The 25,880-nt window shown below is 27.4% G+C and overlaps 1 protein-coding gene across 2 annotated transcripts in view; it reads left to right on the forward strand.

The window, feature by feature from the left end:
* Positions 1-16,251, forward strand: part of LOC112686804 (kinesin-like protein KIF12) — a 36,470-nt gene extending 20,219 nt beyond the window's left edge. For both annotated transcript variants that reach the window (XM_025559247.1, XM_025559256.1), the window contains 3 exons: positions 10,316-10,398; positions 10,460-10,546; positions 15,254-16,251. In XM_025559247.1, the coding sequence (XP_025415032.1) occupies positions 10,316-10,398; positions 10,460-10,546; positions 15,254-15,737 (654 nt within the window). In that variant the 3' untranslated portion in view covers positions 15,738-16,251. The remainder of the gene's footprint in view (positions 1-10,315; positions 10,399-10,459; positions 10,547-15,253) is intronic.
* The last annotated feature ends 9,629 nt before the right edge of the window (positions 16,252-25,880 follow it).

The following is a 25,880-nucleotide window of genomic DNA, read 5'->3' on the forward strand; positions in this document are numbered from 1 at the left end:
ATTTATTACTTTAAAAACTCAATGGATTAAAAATATAAAAAAAAAAAATGATAAAGTAAAATTGTATTAATTTCTATAAATTTATTATAAAAAAGATCCTAACCAACAATGTTTCTAAAAAAAAAAAAAAAATGTTTCTTCCCAATTCTAAATTCTCTGAAAATCAATACGTGCACATAAATTTGAAAATGAAAATCCTTTGAAACATTATATCATTCTGCTTTTTATTTTGAACTAGCTACTCATTAATTACTACATAAAAAATTTTTACTTGAAATATTTAATATTGATAATAATTATTAAGTATTTTAAATATTAAATCTTGGTGTAATTATAAAAAAAAAAAAAAAAACATAAACAAGTACATAATATCTTTATTACGTACAAAAAGAAAAAAAATTATTCCAACACCATCTTATGAACAATAAACAGATAACATGCAAAATAACCGTTGTAACTAAATAGTACATTTATAATACATAAGGGATATTCTGTTACGTATATTACTGACCAACGTATAGAATATAGAAGTTGTTTCCTTTTACCGATTACTATTACAATGAAAAACAAGTGGTTCCCACTGGTGTGGAAAATATATTTAGCAATACTAATACTATTGTACGGTCGTACGTTTAATTCCGATGTCCACAGGTTGCTCGTGTTATGCATAAAGATACTCTTGAATAAATCGAAATTACTTTTTACAGTCAAATATATATTATTATGAACGGATCTTTATGTCCAATTGATATTTTCCGCAGAACATATTATATTAAGTTTAAATATATATACATATATATATATATATATATATATATTCAGTTAGGAATGGTTTAGGAATAAGGTCATGTTCGTTTGTACCCAAACCAAAACATTTTACGATCTAACGTATTTTTCCTGGATCAAATCTCTAAAGTCTCTTTGTGTAATTGGAATTCGTCAATCGGGCCCAGCAGAGCATAAACGTTTAGACTGTTTCCACCAACCACGCGTATTTATTTGGTTTGAACAACTTCACGTCGGATAAATATTACAACATATATATTTAGATAAGATAATACCTAGAACTATGATAAACTATGACTGTTAGAAACTGCGTTAAATAATATTTTCTTTTCTTTATATCCTCCGGAGTTAACATAAGTATAGAACTCACAATTAAATCGTTAATTCAGCAAAAAGTAGTTGTTGACAAATTTGATAAGACATATTAAGCAATGGCTATTCATCGTGTTCGATCTCACACATAGTGTCAGTGAAAAATCATACAAACAACGGTAAAAGTGTATTTATTACGCGACTGCAACGATACAGAATGAAATGAGTCCAAACTGCATTGTCATGAACAATATAATAACGCGGCATTCGATCATATATAACACGAACATAATGGTTGATTCCGGAATGAGTTCTATTGGGGAAACTGTCATCGTCAGGTCAACATTTTAGTTTATCTCTGTTGCGGTTACACAACTGAGGTAACTAGTGCAAATGGCAGCTTCGATGTTTTGTACTTCTGCAATCTCAGTCGCGTTTTTTAAACTTGCGTCATGTCATAGTGACCCTTGGAAAATGAAACGATTTTTTGTGTTAAATTACCATTACCATTACGAATTGACAAATTAAAAACTTCTGGGATATTGTTATAAACAAAACTTCCGTGAAACATACATATATATATAAACGACTAACAGTCAACAAGAATCTAAAACTATCAGACACTTAAACGTATAATTTTCAAATACCAATAATGTAAGTCGACTTTCGGTATTTAAATTTTTTATATGAAGTGCTCAATTGTCCATTAATAATTAGTCACATAGAAAATCGTGAGTGCTAAAAATAAATATCATAAAAACTCTTGATATTACTGTATGAGCAGTGAATATTATTTTTACCTAAGTACTTGATATTAACAAAATAATTATCAATTCTATAACTATGCAACTTTTTCTTAAAGTACTGTTCCATCCATTATTGTTCAGTAATAACTTTTACCATTGTAACTCGAATGTTTATATTAATCATGCAATGAAAGCAAACTTAAGATCAATAAGATTACAACATTTTGAGATATTTACACAAACTAACCAAAAACTTTATAATATAATATATTAATATATTATAGTATTTAATTAATTTGAAAAACTTTTTATTAAAAACATAGTTTAAATTTATTCGTGATGCTATTGAAAACCAATTCTTATTTTTATTATTATTATTATTTTTTTAATTAAAATAACGTTATCGGAAACAACACCCTACCATAAATATTGGGCCTACCTACGAGTTTTTCTCAGTGAGGCCCAGTAATCATTTCAATGTTAATATCAAATTGAAATAAAATAAAAAATACATTAATACCTGTTTTTAATTTCTAATAACTGTTTTAATTTGTTATTTATTACTTTCGTTAAATTCAAAAGTTGTAAAAGTTACAAAAAAATCTAGATAAAAGTTTTATATACAATAATATTTTATGAAATTTATATACATATGATTTCTGAAACTTATATGGAATAGACAAACCAATATAATTGTGTCTCAAAAACAAAAAAAAACTCATCATTTACATTAGTAAATAAAAAAGAGAGAAATAATAAAGTATAAATTATAAGTTCTAGATAAAATCATAACAAAATCTATTTTACAAACAATAATAAAATGATAATAAAAAATAAAAATAACAGAAAAAAAGTCACCACAACTACCACAAAATAAAAGTTACCTGAAATCATTTGAACGCAATTAATTTAATAATCTTTAAATGTACTTATATTTTTTATAATAATTAAATCAATGCATTTAAGTAAAACATTACATTTAATGCAATAAGATATATTAAATAAACTGGTCGTTAAATGTCAAAGTAGGTGAATTCAAAAATAATACTTTTTCAATAAGATTTAATTAAAATGTATGGAAACATTACATACATTTAGATAAGTGCATATTATAATAAACCCCATATTACAATATTTCATACGTAAATAGGCATTTTTTAATAAGTATTAAATTATAGTTTTTTAGTCTATCATGTCATATCAGAGAACTTAGTTGCACACCTAATATCATATCATGGCATTTGTTTGTTAAAATTACTATTTGTTTTTAGACCCATAAAATATTATTTGTGAATTATTGTAATAATTGGTTTTCAATAAAATATTTAATATTTTTTACAGCGAATACAATTGTTATCCATATAATGTTAAATAACATAATGAGTACCTAATAATAAGTTGTAATTCCGTACCAAGCGGAAATTTGTAATTTTTTTTATACCTACTAAACAAAATTCAAAGAGTTATTGCTTGATACAATAAAACTTAAGAAACTCGAATAGCAATACAATATATCATTATGATTTTCAAAATAAATAACTTTTACATTTATATATTCCAATACGCATCTACACTAAGTAATAAAATGTTTCCATTGTTAAACTTTAATCCAAGACCACTTTCGTGTGGTTTCTAATGTAACTATTTAGATACACTTTATGAAATACACAATGTAATATTTTATCAGACGTTCGGACTTATTCAGAGGGCAGTTTTACACTTATAGCTAATATTTTAAAACACTGTTCATTGTAATAAAATATTATACTCGTATGAATAATTGCCTTGTAAATGTTTTTATTTTATTATTAATATTGTCAGACGACAAATGAGCATATGTTTACCAAATTAAGTTACTCGAACTTTTCATGTCAAGCAATATTAATATAAAACCATAAATCCACTAATATTATTTACGTTAAGCTGTAAGTGAATATGAAATAAGTTGATTTTCATAAAAATATGTCTTCGATTATATTCTATGTATATATTTGAAACGTCAAATTTATTAAGATTCAGCTGCCAGACCTTGTACATATTCCTACGATTCATCCAGTGAACATTCACGAGTGGATGGTAATTGCGTTAATCAATATTTTGTCCATACCCTAGAATCTTAGGCCTTTTTTCTGATAATTTATGATTTTAAACATCCATTATTATTTGTGTATGAAAAACCTATTATGAAATAAGGTACTATTCTATAACTATATTAGAATATTATTTATAATATACAATTAGTTACCTATATTCTATAACTAATATTAGATAACATTAAAGGTTTTGTATAAAATGATGACCTACGAATTCCTATTACACTTCTAAAGTACAACAATACTTGAAATCCAAATAAAATTTACTCAATTAAATAACCCATTGCGATTTTTAAATTATTACATAATTTACACGTTTGATTTATTAACGAGCGACTACATTTATACATTTGAACGCTAAACACTTGATTAACAATAGTATAAACTTTAGTTGTAAATCATTAATCTTCGTCGTTACCTTTTTCATAAAAAATGTGGCCAGCAGCTACATTCTTACCAGCACACGAGTTTTATTCTGTTATATTTTTCACGCACAGTATCTGACATTATCAAGTGCCGCAAACAACATTTGACAACTAAAAATGTTTCGCAATATAATTTGCGATAATTATAACTCAGGGTTATTATACCATTAACTATTACAATTTTTATGATTATATCATAAAGTTATGGATGCATATTATACCATACTTTTATACATTAAAATAAAATACTTTAAATGTTTTGAAATTTTTTTTCAAATAAAGTTTTACAACCACTAAAAATAACAATTAGTATACAGATAGTACTATTTTGTTCGTATTTTTCTTTTTCATCAACTTTTTATCATTTATGATAAATGCTGTAGTAATTTTTTCCCTTCTGTATTTGCCCTTCTTCCAGTTTAAACACATTTAATTTAGATTTACCCATATACTATATTACATTTTAATATATTTTAGTCATTATAACAGATTTTCACAAATCTTTATGCTCTTTATTACTACATTTATAGAAGTAGATAAAAAGAAATAAAAATCATTAACGTTTATGCATTGATAAAACTACAATTAAAAATTATTTTTGACAATATGTTATAATTAATGATTTTTTCGTAACTACCAATGTATTAACAATAAACCAATGTATTAACAATAAATTATGATTACACGATTGAAAAAACTGTATTCAATAAATTCAAAATTTGTGGAACATGTTGTTTTTGTAAAAGTAATCTCAATCTCATAATCATAATCATGATTTAATAATCGTGATTTTTAATAAATATATCTTTAAACACAATTTTAAATACGGTACAACTTTCGTTAATAGTCACCTCTAATATATGGTCACCTATTTGTAACGGTCAATTTTTTTTGTCCCTTCTAGTATTATGAGAAAAATATATTAATACCTCTTTAATATAATTTTAGCCGAACTAAAAATATAAAATTTTAAATAAAATAAAATCAAAAAAACGACGTCATAAAAATGTATGTAGTTATTGAAAAGTTAGGTCTCATCTATAAAATATTAAAATTAAAATAAAACTTGCTTCTTGGTAAAGATAACAAGAAGAAAGCCTAAAAATTACAAACTACACATTATTATAAATATGATATAATTGCAGTGACGTCCATGGACACTTTTATAAAATGGATAGGGTGAGTTCATACATGTATACACATTTATGTATTTTTCTAGTGTGATATAAATGTGACGGCTAGTATTAGGAGAATGGCTAAACTGAAGTTTAGCCGGCTAATCACAAGTTTAGCCATTGCGTTTGGCTAATATCTAAATTTCGAACTTTTTCCACCAATATTTAACATACAAATAATTAAACAGTTTGTCATAAAAAATTCTTTCATTTCTTTTCTTATTTAATAATATTTAATAATATCAATCTTATTTAATAATATTATAGATTATGGAATAATTTTAATAATAATAGAGTACAATCATTAATAAGAATTATTTAGTCAATGATAATATGTACCTATTTATATTATATAGATTTACGGCCACTTTTCATGACAATGGTAATGTAATTCATGGCATGACTATTTTTACTCAATAGTCTGAGAATATTGAATACTTTTCCCGAGAACGATGGGACCCCTATCAATAGTTAATACCGAGATATATATATATTATGGTCTCATCTAAAAATTCTTCGACATTTTTATTTTCATATTTTTTTAAATTCCATGAACTTATTATCGAATGCGATATTTTACAAAAATATTTTTCTGATCTTGAAAATCAAAATTCATTTAATTGGGATATGCGAAAAAATAATATGTTAATTTCATGTTAATTTGTAAGAAAATGAGTTAAGTTAATAAGTTAAGTTAATTTATTAGTAATGAAATAAGTTAATTTAACTTAACTTTTAACTTAGTAACTCCTAGGCTTAAAAACAAGATATACCTACAAATTACTTCAAACTAGTATCTTAACTTCCTATAAACTTGAGTCGGTAATTGCGGTAATTGCGGTAGATTATTACGGACTGACTCTATCGAGCAGACAATATTATATGCAATTGCATGCATATGCATTTTGAAATCAATATCAATTTTAAAATAATATCAAAATGCACACAACTATGTAGAATATTTTTATTATTAAAAATATTTTACTTACCACGTGCATGGCTAACCTCTATACAATTACCTAATATATCAGTATTCATTAAAAATTAAATTTTCAAAATATTGTATTATTATTGTAAATAGTTTTAAATTTTTAATTTACTTATGGCTAATGTTATTTAGTCATTAGCCGATAACGGTTGGATAATGTTGGTTTTATTGGCTAATGTTAAGATTATCCATTTGTTTTTGGTGGCTGAAGTCCGAAATTTTGACATTAGCCAAAAGCATTTACTAAACTTAAGATTAGCCACCTAATCTTAATATTAACCGTCCTTCAGACACTAATCGTAACATAAATAATAAATAACAAACATTTATAAGAAAAAAAGTCCATGGGGGACTATGACAGTCCCATTCGTTCCCCTGAGGATGCCATGTGTATAGAAATGTCAATACCATCCAAATCATAAATTATCAAATGCATATACTGCACAGTCCAAAATTTTCTTTCCTAAAACTTATTGAAAATGTTTAAGATAAAACAAATAATTTCCTTACGGATAAGAATCCAATACAAATTTCCCATGATTCAGAACGTCATTTATTATTTTCTTTTAACATTTTATGATATTTATTACTATTTTTCTTGTAAGCTACTTAAAAATTAAGAAATAATTTATTAAAGAATCATTGGTAACAGATTTTTTATTTATAAATGACTGTTAAACTTTTTAAATAGTCTTTCCACAACGAAAATTGATTACACACAAAAAAAAAATCAAATAATTATAAAATCAATACATTTTGCTCATTCATTCAGAATCTATTCATTTTATTAAATAAGTCTTTGAAAAAATGTTGTTATAAATTTCAAATACAGTAGCGTCGCAGTAATCCAAAGGAAATTGGGGGAAGGTTAATTTTTTCATATTATCAATGATTTTGTTACAAAATTATCTTGCAATTTAAACTTAATTTTATTTTTTTATTTATTTACTTTTTTTTTTATTAAACTGTGCAAAATTTGAGTACAATAATTATAATAATTTATTATTATTTTTTTAAATTAATTAATTTTATTATAAGTATATTAATTTATAAACATACTCATTTATTATTGAGATCAGTAATTTCTTTTTTTTTGGATACTTGGTTCTGCATTTTGCTCGAGTGCTATATCTCGTATACGTTTGAGTAACATTATTTCATCACATTTTATCTCATTATCTTCTGCCAATTTGAGAGTTCAATGCTTTCATGGCTTCTAAAGCTAATATTTTTGAAGCAGGCAAAAGTCATCTTCTTCGAAAATCTTCTCTTGTAACAGCATGCACCATGTCTCCATTGGCTAACATTGTTTGATACTGTATATATTCATCCTAACCACCTGATTCCCACTGTTGAATCTCAATTTCAGTGATAGTTTTACCTGGAGCTAATTTAGTTAAAAATTGGTTAAGAGTAACACTGTTGTCCTGAATTTTAGATGTTTCATTGTCAATAGTTAGGTGTGAAATTAGGTGTTTTTATGACATTTTAATCTGATACGTCGAGACCCTTAACCAACAATTAGCCAAATTAAAAACGACATCTTTAAGATTAATTTTTTTTAAATCTGCCCCAAAGTCGGTTCTTTTTTTTTTTTTTTTGCCCACAACATTGTTCGAAATTAATCTTTTTTGGCAATTAAATTTAATATTTTGGATAATATTTTGTTCCATTGGTTGAATAATAGCAGTTGTATTTGGTGGTAAAAACATCACAAACATTTTACCATCTTCACTGCGAAGTTCTTCAGTGGACGAATGATCTGGGAATTTATTTAAGAATAGTACTTTTATTACTTATAGCCTACATAGAAAAATGGATCGATGAATATTCGAAATGAAAGATGAATGAAAGATGAAAAAGATGAAAGATTCGTCATGAAAGATGACGATGAACATTAGAAATAAATTCACCGTTGAACCAATTAAAAAATAAAATATTTGTCACCCACGCATTTTCTAACCTAGGTACATACAGGCAGTACAGATGATTTGAAGTTTTAACGTAACATGCTTATGTTGATTCATTTTTGTGAACTACTTTCGACAAAAATGAAATCACTATAAACTAACGATCACTATAAAGTATGACACGTGACTAACAATCGTTATCGATGTATAAAGTCTTAACGACACACATGTGTGATATGCAGTCGTAATAATCGTTAAGATTATTATTTAATTAATCTACATCAGTATATAACAGTGACGATGTACACTTGAAGCCATTCGGATCACTACGTCTTTCGAATTATCGCGATGCTACTATACTTGATTCTATGATAAAAATAATAATAATTTAGACTTTGCACGTGTTAAGTGCAGTTTGCATACTTCCATATTATAAGTGCTATGTTTACTATTTTCCTTCAAGCACGGTATGGGTATTATTTTGAATACTTCAATCGAGAATCCGTATCAATGAAAAACATAAAATTGACTTGATAAGAAAATCATTATTGAGTAATTAATATTATATCGTTATATATCTTTTAAACAAAATTTAATAAATAAGTCGAAGTGAGCAGTTTAAGAAAAACGTTAATATTTATTTTTTACTGACTCAATTTTATTGTTGTAGCTGAAGCAGTTACAGATCATTCAATTGCTATGTAAATATTTTTCATAATATATACTTATAAAGACGAAACAGAATATTTATATCGAATAAATTAGGTATACGTACTTGTATTATACTTAGTGCAGTTAAAAAGTGTACGCAAAGTTACGGTTCAATACACAATTGTATTTTTATTCCTCCGTTTCAATTTCTACGTACGTCAGATATACTTCGGCCTTTTACCGTCAATAGAAAGACCTTTGGCGCAATTATCCTTAGTGCTGTAACATAATGTAACATATTATCTTAGAACTTAGGTGAATTTGCAGAAAGTTTTTTTGACTACAGGCGCATTGACGTTAAATTAACACATTTTTTCAACGTCTGCAAATTTTGCTTTGGTACCCGATCGAAAAAAATGTTTTTTTTTTTCATTTCATATGGAAAATGCTACATTTAGATCATTTATTAGGTATTGCATAGCTCTTTGATAGATAATATGTTTCTTAAGTAATCGCTAATATAATTTAAACGCCTCTAAAATACTATTTTATTTTTTTTATTTTTTAGTTAATTGTAATTTTTTAGAACATTTAATTTAAATTTTACGAAATGCCTATAATTAAATAAAAGCATTACGTAGATTCACAGAGATCATCGACTTTGCTGGTAATATAATAAAATTAATTTAATACTATTAAAAACATTTTAAAAAGTCTTTTATATACCTTAATATTGACAAAGGATATTTAACTTTCAATATTATATTTTCATTAGTAATTTGATTATTGTAATTGTTCATAAAAATTATATTATCCGACACCCTATAATTAAATGAGATACTTTTATTCGTTTTTACTGGAAAATTTAAGCTTATTACTAGGTATTATAAACTTTTTATTTTTCGTATTTTAAATGTAATACTAAAGTCAAAGTAAATTATAATAATTCAGAGTTAAAAAATGTAAGACATAATTCATTCAAATATTAAGTTTAACTTAAGTTTTATACTTATAGTTTAAATTTAGTGTAAATCGTATTATGAACAAAGGAATTATACACAGGAAAAAATTATTTTTACTAAACATATTATAAATCATTAAACTATCATGGAGTTTATAAAATATCTTATAATGTATATTAGGTAAATGTTTGCAGAAAAAAAGATGGTATCAATCTTCAAGGAGCATATTACAATAAAACAAAATAAATCCTTTGCTCTAAATTGCAGGAAAATAATACAAATGGAAGAGAAAAAAGAAATTTGCCGATGAACTACCAAAGAGAAATAGACAAAAAAGGGATCGGAAAGAAGTATGATGTTTTAAATTTACATTTTTTATAGACGCACCTTGAATGGACACTTTTTTTTCAGTATTAGTAATTTCATGGGTTCTCTCAATAACCGAGGAAAAACGTTATCGAACAGTAAAGCACCTTCAAAACCAACTTCTGCTACAAGGTATACAAATAAGTGAATAAATGTATTATGCATAGATCGTCATTGAAATCATTTATTTAAAATAACTATACTGTTATAGATTTTCCAATGCGAAAATATAGTACTAAAAATATACCATAACAATAACGAACAACTAAATAGCGATATTATAAAATATTTGAAGAAGTACAATAACTAAATTATTGACAAATCTGTTTTATGTAAAATTAACATATCAACTAGAATTCCTACTGGGATCCCAATTAATAAGTTTCCGTTGAAAACTTCAAAATTTTACCCGCCTCATTTAATTAGTCTTATAAACTTTATAAACTTTCTAAAACTAAAGTAGACAAGTTTTCAATAAAACCAAGTATAATGGCTTTAAAGGATACTACATACATTGTGAAACTCATGTGTGATACCATTGTTTGAAATGTTAATTTTATTAAACATTACTAAGCTTCAAAAATGAATTATTAACAGAGAGAAAGAGAGAGATCTTTGGCTGTAGCCACATTATTAGTAGTGAAGTAAAAAGACGAAAAACATTATTACTCCACTTTTGACGAAAGTTAACACACAAATCTTATTGTTATACTACTGTTTAGTCGTATGATATAACCCACACTGTATGACTAAAACAAAAATAAAGTAATAAATGTAGCTACATAATAAAATCCTTATAAAACTATTATGATACCCGTCAATAAACAGCAAATAACGAATAGCCGTTGTATTGACATGTTGCCTATCGCACTGCAAATCACAACCCATGACAGGACGGACATGTCATGTTTAGTTAAAACGTATGGGCTGATGCCATTATCCCTAACTTCTATCTCCGTAAAAATATTTCATGTATTTTCAATAGATTATAAAAATGATATATATACGAGTATATATATATACACGTTTGTATACTTTTAAAAGAGAGCCAATAACAGAAACTAAAAATGGAGCTATGATTTATTTAAATATAAAGTTCATATCGAGCGCATGCAACATATATTGTTAAATATTTGAAAAATAAATAAATGGATTTTCAGATAATTTCTGAGTATTAAGTATGTACACATTATAATATAGATGCCTATAATATTTACGTATAAAATATATCTTGACTAATAAATAACGTTTCTAAAATATATAACGTACTTAAGGAAATTGGCATCAGACTCAAATTATGGGGCTGAACCACAATAAATTTTTAAACATACATAAGTAAAATAGTGGCACTTCAAACATGAACATTATTAATTCCATTTACAGCCAAAACAAATGTTGAACACGAAACGTGGTATAGTAATGGATTGGTTGTATTTTTAGTTGAATTTCAATGAGATTTAATAATAAATAATTAACATAAATAGGTCTAACCAAAGGGAAATGTAAATTCCTGTTACAACTAATTTTTATTTTCTATGAATGATGATACATTTTACGATATTTTTTTATAACCTACTATAATATTGTTGCATAATAATAATTGACAATGATGTCGGTAAAATTCTTTGGCAAAATGGGATTCGAGTTTCTACGTTCAGCTCTGGCATATTTCCTTCATTCTTACATTCACATAACATTTTCTAAAAGTTATGCAGATAAAATATATAGGGATAACTATGGTGGAAGCAGAAAAGGATTAATATGCTACCTTCAAAAGAGTAGTTCGAATAAATAATTTAAATGTCTCTATAAATTAAACCCACGATCTTTCACATGTTAAACTACGTTCGGTTATGGCCAAATGGTACAAATGTGTATTTTGTTTACATCCAACGATCAATAATGCCCAAAAATACCAAAAATATTTAACTCTGTGAATTTTGTGATTACTATTAACGATGCATTTTAAGTTTAATGATAAACTATCTCAACGAAATATTTAAATTAAGTACAACGCCTGCTGGTTTAATGAATTAAATTGGCAAAAGGAAAAACCCATAAAAAACTAAAAATATTTTTTTATGACAAGTTGCTTAATATTCTGCCGTTGCGGATGTAATCTAGTCACGTCCATGGCCCTGTGTTTATCGAGCCATGCGGCTGATATTATACTTTTAATTTCTTTGTGTAATCTGCGTTCGTCAATAGATGATAAACCGTAAAACTTAAATCCTGCGTACGAAATGATACTATAAATATCGTAATCCATCATTATTCAGTCCGCGTATAGATATACGTTGCGGTTTGTAACACCTTGCATATAATTGAACTACTAAAGAATTCGTTAATGATCGTCAAAAATTGTAGACAGCAAATTATTTGAAAACAAAGAACAAAAAAGTAGCTATACAAGAGTCAGGTGAGAGACAAAAAAAGGTGACTGATATAGGTGAATGGTTTTTGTAAGGTTGAAATCACTTCACAATTATTAGTGAACGAGTGAATCAGTAACTATGTTATTACTATTACTACATTAATATATTAGTGTAATTATCTAATAATTTCGTAATAAAGTTTGTTAAGGCAACATTTACAGAAAAAATAATTTATATTTAAATGTTTTAGTTTTATTTAACTAATTTAATAATAGTTACAATTATTTTTATGAAAATTTAATAGTTATTATAGTATTCAACTTATGTATCAAGTCCTTATGGTTTCTTGTATTTCCAGATGGTGGGTGAATATAAAAATAAAAAAATAAAAAAACTCATTATAATTAATCTTTTTAGAAAACATAATACGGTTTAATCAAAGTATTCATATATTTAATTCAAAATGCTACGAATTTTCTATTCGATATTATTTAGACGGACACAAAAAAATTACATATTACGGTAAAATCTATAAATTAATAGTTTCATTCAAAATCTAAAATATAGTATTTTCCGTTTGATTATAAAATATAAACCCAAGCAAATGATTCGAATTTAATAATACTATTCCCTACAAAATCAATTCTAGTACGTTGTTAAACTGATACCACGAATGAAAAAAACAAGGTCTTAGAATTATTGTGTCGGTATATTATGTGGAGAAAATGACGAATGAAATGCGTACAAAAGAAACAAATAGGTACAACAGATTTTACCGCGTAATAAAATAAATGAAAAAAGTTTATCCTCTGTTTTGATCCGCTACAATACTACTCGTACATATTGCCAGGATTACTGAGCAAATGATTCCGTTAAACATAGTAGCTTGTTTTAATGTGGATTAAACTGTTTTGAACAGTTAGTCGCTTGAATAATCGCCCGTCACATTTAGATTAGTTTATTATTTTATACGAAAGTAGTTCAATTTAATATTTTTACGTATTCCTCACATGCGTATAAGTATAGGCGCAACTAGATCCCAAATATTGGGGATACTGAAATTTCTGAAAATAAAATTAACGGTATTTCATTATAATTATTATAAATTGACCTAAAAAATGAAAAAAGAGATGTGTTGCTCAGTTTTAACTCTGGGGCGCTAAAGACCCTTTTCTGCTCCCATAGTTTTGCCTACGTGTATAAGACTACATCGAATTCAATACAAAACATAATTGAAACAACGTGTTTTGTAAAATAATAACAAGGTACGCGATTATTTTTAAATTATTATTTTTTTTTTATTATTAATATACGTGTACAATGATTGCAATAACACTTCCTAATCTATTCAAGCACCGTTTAATGATCGTGTGTGTATCGCTGACTTAAAAATGATTGTATACATAAATTACTAATGATGTTTTAAACGCATTGGTGGAACAACAAATATTAATAAAAGTTGCAAATATTTCAAAACATTTTATAATACTGAACTACTTCCGTGCGACGCATTTTCTCGCAAAGGATTTTTTATTCTTCCTCCAACACTTAACTTGAATGTATTATTTATCGTTTTAACGTGTTAGTACAAAATTTATGTTTTATTTCATTTTTCTCAAGGTCATCCGGGGTTATTTATCCGATAAAAGTAACCCGGTCCGCGGTGAAAAAAAAACATTATTATTACTATCGCGTGCGGATTAATGCGTTTTCGATTTCTATTAAAAAAAAGAAAAAGAGCCAAAAGAATATCCGTAAAAAGTTTTGAAAGCTCTTCGCATCAGCCGAAAAAGACCTTTTCCCACCACTCTTTTTATTCTGTTGTGTTATATTATTATGTGTCATGATATAGTGAATGTGCACTAGAGCTAGTTGTGTTATATAGCATACAATAAAGTGTATGTATAATAAAACACTTAAATACAACACAAATTTAATGTCCTTCAATATACGAGTTTCAAACGAATAGCGTTTCCCAAAAACCCGTATATTAATCTAGTCTAATACGAAATAAAATTCCATTCTCTTTCCCTTTTTAGGTCGAATTTTAGTCTTATACTATATGAACATTTTAAGTGCATACTAATGCGAACGCATACAAATCGCTATCGATTCGTCCGGCCTTCGTCATTAGTGTTTCAATTATAGAAAGCGATACAAAGTAATGTATAAGGGAAAGGGCACAGGGTTTTGAAGGCAAATCAAGGGCCAAAAAAACGGAACAACACAATAAGTCGGTTATTAAAATGTTGAACAACGTTAAAAATATTCTTCTCGCTACTTATATTACATGTTATGATTGAAACACATTCGTCGTGGGCGACTAACGTTAAACGATCACAAAACTAATGGGTAGCCGGGGCCGCAGCGCACTCAATCCCCCTCGAGTCCGATCCCGGTCGTCGGTAGTCGAAAAGGTTATTGGTGGTGATGACGGTTGCTCATGTTTTCCGTTTCGTCGCAGGATGCCCGTCCACGAACCGGCGGCGGTTTACTCGTTCAACGAAGGACTCAACTCGGCGGCGTCGACACTAGCGTCCATCGTCAGCCGGCAAGCGTTTGACATATCGCGTGGCGTCCGGGTCGGCGACGGACGCGCGGACTACATCAGCGACGGCAGTGTCGAGGACGAAGGCGGGCGGAGTGCCATTGGCGGCCGTCTATCGTTGCCGAACATCCGGAGCGCCGGCGACGACGACGACAGCAGCATCAGCGCAGCAGCCGAGGCAAGAGCGCGACGCGACAGCTTCGGCAGCGGCCTGCGGATGCGGTTGGACGGCTTCGGCGGCGGTTTGTCGGTACGCCCGGACACTCCGGCCTTCGGTGACGTGAGTGCGAGGCGCGACCCTTTCGGCAGTCCGGTCACGCCTCAGATGTACAACGGGTTCAGACATCACGCCAACAACAGGGCCGCCGCCGCCGTTAAAACCGCTACCGCGTCCAGTTGATTATCCGCCGGAGGTGATCCGTAGTTCTTGCTCGCGTCCTTCGTCGGTGACCATCGCCATCGCTGACAGATAATATAAATCTATCGTTTCTCCGTGTCCCCGGCGGCACTCGAACTCCCGCGACTTCCGTTCGGATTATACCTGGTATACTTTCCAATCTCGATGTGATACCGGATTCGGTTCACGATTTTTTGTAAAACGTGCACATCCGCGTGATGCAGATACTGCGGAGTATAAGGATAAGAAATAAACGCGAACGAGAACATAAAAAAAAAAAAACCAATCGTTCTGACGACCACGAAAAGTGTGTACGCGCGCATGTACAATAAATACACATACGTTTATGTATCGTAGCGTAACATTTATTTTCTTCTTATTTTCCATTTATTATATACGTATAATGTACATATATATAATTACGACTTTTATTCTATAGACGTACACATAATATGATAGAATAAAACTCGTACTTTCCTCTTTACATTGACTACATTTATTGTTATGGTACGATATGTTGTATATACATCGATATTCAATTTATATTAAAATATAATATTATATATTGTATTAAAAAAAAAGTGTATTTTTTAATACAATAACTAGATACATGATATTCCTCTCGTGATCGTGTATTTTTTTTATTTAAGATTCTGAGATTTCCTTTTTTCTCTGTTTACTTTATTCACAACAAGTGCTTTGTTATTAAAATAACCTAAGGCGGTATGGATCCCGGGATTATAATCCCTTTGCTTGATTTTGAATCAAAATAATAGTTTACCAAATATTATTATTAGTATATCATTAAAAATTCACAGAAAATGTAAATTTTTTTCACTGTGTAAATCGTACGTTTAAAATTTGTACTTTTCCATATGATTATTCCGTTATAACCACTGTATATTTTAAATCATATGGTTTTCTAATTTCATAATCTATATAAATATTTTTTATCGCATGCGTTCATTGTTTTATATATTGATCAACTATTACTTCTTTATTTATTTTCTTTTTTATCCACGTCGTATTTTGTTATAATATATTAAAATTATTTTTAAACTCTCCTGAAATTAATAAAATTAATTTTTAAAATAAAAAAGGACATTTAATACTCACAATACATTTAGTTTCACAAAGTAGCGAATAAAAAATTTAATTGTATTTTTAAAACGTATTAAACTTGTAGTTTATTTAAACGATAGATTTTTTTTTTTTAATTAGATAATGTATATTAAATATAGCTACACCGTTTTATATCTCCTCCCAGGCTATCTACACGTGTACCGTATAGTAAAATCATAAATACTATATTACGTCAAGTATCATAATGTAAATCATATAATAATACAACGGGACTGTATTTTTAATTAAAAATTTATAATTTCTTATAAAAAACATTCTAAATAGCATTATGTAATTATAAAATACGAAAAATAAATACTAAAAGTTTTAAAATTAAAATCTATTAAAAAGTTCCTACCGAGTGTTTTAGTTAAAAAATATACTGTATTTAAAGAATTCAATTTGACTTGGCGTAAATTTTTTTTCTTCCGAATACTCATTATAAATCATTTTGTATTGGATAAAAAATGAGTTTAATGAAGTAAAACAATTCGTTTAGTATTTATACGGATATATATATATATATATATATATTTATATTACATCACAACAGCAAATTTACATTGTAGAACTGAAATCATGTAAATCATTAAAATAACTAACGAGTACAAAAAAATAATTATTATTGTGTGATTTCGAATAACCCAAATTACAAAGTTATAATATACTCGTATTTATATGATATAATATTATGAGGGCATTGCGTAATCCACCGAAGTTGTCATTAGCTTACTACATTTAATATTTTAAATAATCTGCTATAATAGTAGATCATTCACCGTTTTAAAACACAATTTTATAATCACCTATATTATTTCAAAATTCGATAACATTAAAATACTTGAACTATACGTATTTGGCAAACAAAGTTTAAACCAGATTATCTATGAAACATAGTACGTGACCATAAACGAAATTAGTGCTTCAATGCTCAATACTAATTAAATATTCAGGGGCCTTAGTCCCTCATCCCTATTTTCGTGTATATCTTTGACGAATTTTCTAACATTCCAAAGTCAGAAAAGCATTTAATAAGATGAGTTACGTATAAAAAATTCTGAATCAGTATACTGCTAAACTACTATCCCGAGTGAAATATTATTTATGGTGTCATTATACATATTAAATGTAATAAAACCACTTTTTACCATTCATACTTAATAAACGAATAATACAACACTATGTAGCCATTTTGAACCTTAGATTTATGCAATGTGTTAAGAATATACGAGATAATTTACGAGATTCAAATTTATGATAAATATATGAAATTTGAAATGGAAAAAATAAAAAGTTGATTCCATATTGTCTGTATAAGCATTAACATGATAATTAATGATCAAATGTAGGAAGAATTCAACTTTAAAAGAAATTTTACATAAAAAGTAATTTTAGAATTGAGTATCATGTTTTTCACGATTTTTTTAAGTTTGTAGACGCAACTATTAACTATTAACTAAATAAACTCGATTAACATGCGTATATATCGATTAGATTTTGATCACGTTCGAGTAAAAAATATATTCCATATGAGGCATGTCGTTCAACGCTTGTTTCTTTCAGTTCATCACGGAGTTATAAATGCCTAATGGATTATTAAAATATATTATATTGATATTATCGTATTCGTGAAAGAATATCGAACGAATCGGCCAAAATTTATTAAGACTTTATAAGAGTGAAAAACCCATTTGGTATCCTAGAAAGTTTGGTAATTTTTTTTCAAGACAAAAATTGTGCATGTTTCAAATATAACTACAGTAGACAACCTGCAATAAGTTGGTAACTTGCGGAATGCGGAAGGCAGATAATCGGACCGTCAACATGTCTTATTTAAATGCATTAATTACATTTTAAATTTTGTAAAGAATTTTCATAGTGAATAATAAATAGTGTTAAATGAATAACATGATAAAGTAATGAATTGAATATTTTATTTGATTTATCATTATTATATGATATTATTTGACTTGGATTACAGTTGTCACATAACGAAAGTAATTTTTTTTCCGTGAAACTCGTTTATTTATTATTTTTATCTTCCGGATTCCAGTAGAAATTACATGCCGACCACTGCTATAACGTGTTCGATTATTGCTGTATTTACTCGTATAATCATAAGACTACAAAAAATCATTTTCAATGTCAGAAAATATTAACGAATTTTTAACTAAAACAAAAAGTTTATATTTAATTGTTTTAAATTATTTATGAAGCATACGATGAAGCATAAGCATGGTTACATAAAGTATTTTTTTTAGAATATTTGTTTTTTTTTCGTAATACAATGACGTTTCTTAATTAATTTAGAAGTCTCAAAAATGAAAAGCACATTATGTTTTTATCATATTTGAAGAATAAACTTGAATGAAATGATTAGGTATGTTCTAAAACCGCCTCCGGATCACGCGACCCACTACTGCTGCCGCCGGTGACTCCACCTTCATGACCTGCTATCGCTCCTGCCACCACCTCCACCTCCGTCGTGTGATACGATATCATAGGCATGAAACGATACCACGAAATTATCAGGAATGATAAGAATAATTTTATGAGAAATAACTTGATAAGAAATATGTGATAAAACAATTTCGAATAACTACCGGGTAGTCTAACCTGCTATGATTTGGTCAAAACCTGCACGACAACTCCCACTATACAATAAGAAAATATACAGCGTTATCCCTTCATAATCATGAGATTGAAATCAATCACTCTCCGATCATTGCAAGCTATACTCATCTGCTCTCGTTTTTAATTTTTTGTACAAGTATTTTTAAATATTTTAATATGGTCGGTTCAATCGTAGACAACGCTGCTGTATACGAGAAATTCGTTTATACATCACTAACACCACCATGCAACCTAATCAAATCATCAACATTCAATATAAATTTCATGACTCGCAAATTTGTTAACATTGGATTGGATCCCGCAGATCATTTCAGCGTAGTCATTTATACTATAACACAATCTCGACACGTATATATTTCAGTGGACTTTATGCGGAGAATATTTGCGCTTGTGGGTACTATTCTATTGGTTATACTTGAAAAAACGTAAAGTATTAACGGGTCATATTTTTGGAAACCGATTCTTTTCTAGTACCAGTATAGTGTATCAAGGCGAGAGTGATAAAAGGTAAGAAACAAGTTGGTTGCCATAAACTACTCAATCACATAGATCTAATAACTCTACAACATTTATAATGGAGTACGGTATATTTGTGCCAATCGTGCGTAAGAATACATTCATACGTGTTTCGGTTTTACGGCAGTTCAAATAAATAGCCGACTATTTTAAGCAAAATTTTAAAAGATCTCAAAATTTGAAAGATATGGCAACTATTTTTAGAAACATAAGTGATAATTTAGTTTCAAATCATATACTTAGAAATATGTCGACCTTTGTAAGCCATCTAAAACTATTCGCAACTACTCAGTTAGCTGAACAATGTGTGATGAAAATTGAAACGAGGTATATACTTTACTATATTTATTACCTTATTATTATACCACATTTTATTACAGTCAGACCTTTGTATATTGTAATTCGTTCATGTTATTCAGTATGACAACTTTAATATCGGACGAGCTACATTGCAAGGGATGCTGTATAATATTAAATGTTTCGAAAGAAAACTATAAATATCGACACTAATCATTGGTCACTTATCCTTGACGAAATATATACTGTAAAAATCGTTAAAATTGTTCGAAAATGATCTCATAATATAAGAGGGGGTTTATCTCCCCTTATGGTGCGTAATACACACTAGGGAGGGGGCCAGAGAATAAAATCAGTAAAGTTATTTGAAATTGTTTTATCGTGTATATCTTATCAACTTATTCCTGATAATTTCATGATGTTGCATCACGCGGTGGTGTCGAGAAGTTGTCGAAGTGGTCACGGTTGTAGTGATATATGGTAGATGTCCGCGAGTGCGAGTAGAGTGGAACGGTGGTTGGTGCGGTTGATGGTGTAACGCGGGAGGTGAAGTTGGTTCTAGAACATACCTAATCATCCTACTAACTTGGTATAAAACAAGACTAAATTGTATACCTATAAGCGTACGCATATTGTGATCGATTAAAAACGAACTGAACAACTTTGCAAATAAACAAACAAAAATATCTACAGAATAGTCATAAATATTTCATTTAATAAAGAAAAAATCCTTAACCATCCTGTGTAGTTATATATGAGAGGTCTTCTATATGTAACTATTTACTCTTTAATTATGTTTAATCTTCTTAAGTAATTTAGAAGCTAATTTGTTTTCAATTCTATCAATGGCTAGGAAATTTATTATTTATAACACTCACTAATATATAATTAAGCATTTTAGAGTTCGTTTCTAATAATACTCAATAATGACCCAATTTGATTTACATTTTAGCCACGTACATACTCGCGTAATTGGTCATTTGCATTTACTTCTGAACATCAAATTAGCTCTTGAAATCTCTACTTACAATCAAGCGCATATATACCATTTAATAGCTAAAACAATAAAATCAAAAAACCATCCAAATAGTTAAAACGTATTTTCTGATTATCTATTCTGTATCCATATACTCGTATGATAAACTTTAATGTAATAAATATAACATTAAATACAAAAATATATTTCAACGTTGTTTTTTTTTTCTTATAAAAGGGTAATGTATAAAATTAAATATTTTAGGTTTTAAATTTAAATTTAATTTTAATATAATGTTGAATTTTACTCATATAGGTTATAAATAACGTTTACGATTAAGTCAAAGATGACATATGATTTTAGAAATTCTCAGATCTCGATAAATCAACGAAAAAATGCATATAACTATTATTGATCAAAATTAAATTTACTTAAAATTAAAAATAACAGAATCTAACGGGGAATGTAAAATTGCATTGATGCCATTGTTTCCTAACTTCTAAACAGGGCCTAAAATAATGTGTTTCTTGGCACAAAGTGTGTACCCTGTATTCCAAATATATTTACAAAGTTTTATATTGTATTTTAGTTTTATTTTTCAAAGTCATAATGATTTGAAGTTTCAACGTGAATGTATAAAAAAAAGCTGTTAAACGATTTATTGATTGAAAAGAAGTTTTAACTTTAATCTCATATATTGTTACTGATATAACAAACATTAATTTAAAAACAAATGTTTATGGTCTATTTTTAAAAAAAAACGAAATTAAATGATTAATAATACTGATCTATTTATCAAAATTTGGTGCACAGTTCACAAAAGCTTGAGAAAAACAAACTTCTGATGTAGGTGAATTAAATAAATTAATTCAAATGTGTTCTTCAATTTCATCCTACTTTCACCAATCAGGATTTAGAACTAATAAGTTAAAATAAATTATCATAGATCAAAAAAAAAAACTATGTATACACTTCTATAATATCCTGATATCAGGTGGAGGGTTTATTTACTTTTTATTCCTGAACATATTAAGAAATTGGAAATTGGAAAATCCTAATTAAGTACTTTACTTTAAAAAAAATAGAAGATGACTGTAAAATAAAGGCTGAAGAGTTTTTAAAAAACCTAACTGACGTCAGTACATTAAAACCATTATATTTTTTTGTTGACATGTGTTATTCTTAATTAAATTTTCATAAGCAAATCCAACCAGATGATGTTATTTTATACGATATAGCTGAAATAAAATATGCACTAATAAAAGTTATTGAAAACCTTCAAGGATTTCCTTTGCTTGATGAGAAAGTATATTAGAAAATTAAATTGAAGAAATTAATGTTCTATAAGAAAATTATGATTTAAAAATTATGCTACGATACATTCAGTTATTTGATAAAAATAAAGAAATATTCCGAGGAAAGTCGCATCACTTATTTATTTCTGATATCTTTACTTTTTCTGCTGTGTAATGTGATACATTGAAATATGTATATTAAATCAATTTTATTCGATCAATTTGATACTGAAGAATGGACAGCATTAGAACATATAAGTAATGAAGTAAAATATTTAGAACTTAAAGTATGTCACAATATAATTTTACCAGATATTAATTTGGTTGACTTTATCACTAACTACAGAAAGGTATTTAACAGACCAAATAGTTCAGAAAAGAAAATGTCTGTACAATTATTTAAGTTACTATTATATTATATTAATGAATGAAACTTGGTAACTATTAAGTTTATCAGTGGTATGTACTATAAATATATATTACATTGATTTAATATTTATAACTTCCGAATTTTTAAATTTAAATTTATAAATTAAAAATATAAATCACAACAATTATACTAAACTTATTTGTAAGTTTTTTTTCAGCCAAGATTATTATCTGCTAAATCCCACTTTGTAGATGTTGAAAGGCTAATTTCATATTATAAGGTATTAAAAACTTCTGCCCGTTCCTCCTTGTAACCTAACACGATTAAAGATTGTATTTATATAAAATTAAATATGCCATTAGTATCGGAATATTATTCATAGGCAGCTATATCATGGTTGAATGAAAAATTACGTTAGAATATAGCGCATGAAAAAGCCACCGACCATTTTGATATTCTTCCTCGGGTAAAAGTTGATAACAAGCATTTCACAGATCTCTTATAGGGGCCTAATCTATTTAGGCGCTTCTAATTCCTTCCCGGTAAAAAAAATATATGCCTATCCGTCATTGATAAAATGTAATTATTTTAAATTGTTTTATATTAAAAATATATATTAATATTAACTTATTTTTATTTTGTGTAAATTTTTATTTAATCTACACTTTTTATTATAATCAACGGTAACAATAGAAAAAAAGTGTGTAGTCTGATATATTTTAGGCCCTGCTCTTACGTGTACATTTATTATAAGTACTCGTATTTAAATAAATCTCTGATTTATTTGTAATACATACACTATGTGACTAGTCTACTCTAGAGCAGTGATTCTCATCCTTTTTTAGTTTATGTCACCTTTAACCACTAAAATCAAACACCACGTCGCCCTAACATCAAAATAATAGACAATTTTAACTATATCATTTTAGAATTATTCTTAAAACAACAAAAAAATACAGTATGCAGAAAAATAATAAGTATACCTAAAATATATTTGAGTGGCAGGGTTCGATAAATATTGACACTTTAAAGTTTAAATTTTTAAATAAAAATAAAAAAATAGAGAAACAAATTAATACTGATTAATAGTGATTTGTATAAAAACCAATGAGAAATTTGATCCTGGTAGTTTTTACAAAGTTGAAAAAATCGAAAGTTAATGGTGGAAAAATCTAGTCACATATTGTCTTCTAGAGTTGTAGAGCTATAATACAATATAATGAATGCAGAATAACTGACTAACAATCCCGTTTAAGTTGGTAAAATTAGTCGATAATGCAGCGATTAAGCAAATCAAAATACTGCACGTGTTTATCGGATTTAACGAGTAAATATAAATAATATTGAGATACAAATTTATAGGTATACTATATACATGAAAATTTTGATTATAATCTATAAATTTATTAAAATTAATTATTTTCTTATTTTTTTTCCTTCTCCCATGGAAATTTCGTGTCATCCCAACACTGGGTCCATGTTACCTTTGGATGACATGTCACCCCAGTTGAGAACTACTGCTTTAGATAAACACGTTCCCCTGTTGGCATTATTTATTTTCTAACAACATGTTTTAAATAAAATGGGTACTAAACATATACAATTATTTTCAAAAAGATTAATAAAGGATATTTTGTTTTAATAATATAATTTAAATAATATTTAAAATACAGCCATTAATATTACACCTATGTAATTTTATATTTTCCTGTAGTAGATTACAAAATTTTTATAATGTTTGATTTTAATTATAACCTAATCCTGATTCATAAGTTTTACAATAGTTTATAACATATTCATAAAATTAAGCTTAAAAAATATATAATATTATAAATTAGTTGAAATATGTTATACTAATTTGTAACCATATTAATGTTGTAAAACTAAACTGTACACACTTTCATATGTATAATTATAAAATGTACGTGAAGAATAAAAACACATTTGATGACAATTAGTGGTGTTAAACTTTTTATGTCTGTGCATATATATAAACATAAATTATTTTACATATACATACATCCCTGTCAACTATCTTTTGTTATTTTTAATTCTCCACGTTATATTTAATAATATTTATTATATTCTATATATATATAAAAAAAAAAAATGTTTGACGTGTTTGTTTCCATGGTGTGTTCTCTCGCGTAACATGTAACGTTTCTTGTTTATAATACGCGCATACAGCTTTTGATACAGTGAATTCTACAATTTTTGTGCACACGATACGAGTATAATATATAATAGACAAAAAAAAAACAAAAAACAAACACATTTTTTTTTCAATTGTGACATTATTTTTATAGAATTTTAATTTTTTATATAAAAAAAAAAAATAATACCGAACTTAAAATTGAAATAAAATAATTTTAAAATAGACATGCAAATTATAATACTATTACATATTCGTAATTTTAAAATGTTTAATTTTGTATAATATATTAATAATTCTTTTAGAGTTTTATTTTAATTTTTACGATGATGATTTAATTCACACATAATATTATTATTAAAACAACATTCATCTTTTAATGATTAAATAACACTCCCAATAATTAATCCCATTTCATAATCTATAATTCGAATAAATTAGCATATTATTGTTTGATTTAAATTTAAGCACTTAATTTCATTAAATTTTACTTTATACATGCAGAAAGTGTGTTTATAAACTACTTATTGTAAACTACTAAGTATGAAATATAACTAAAATTAATTTTTATTTCATAAATTTTTCGAGCAATTTCGATGTTTTTAAAAATATAACAATTTTCATGTTTAAGGACTTTTTTTTTACATTTTTATTATAAATAGCAATAACGTAGTTAGTTCAAGTTCGTTAATATAGATAATACCATATATCCAAACACTTAAAATATATATATTTATATACAGTGGCGTACATTCTATCATACTCTGGGGGGGGGGGGGGGGGG

Source organism: Sipha flava, unplaced genomic scaffold (genome assembly GCF_003268045.1).
Source record: "Sipha flava isolate LNK unplaced genomic scaffold, YSA_version1 108_pilon_pilon, whole genome shotgun sequence".
NCBI lineage: Eukaryota > Metazoa > Arthropoda > Insecta > Hemiptera > Aphididae > Sipha > Sipha flava.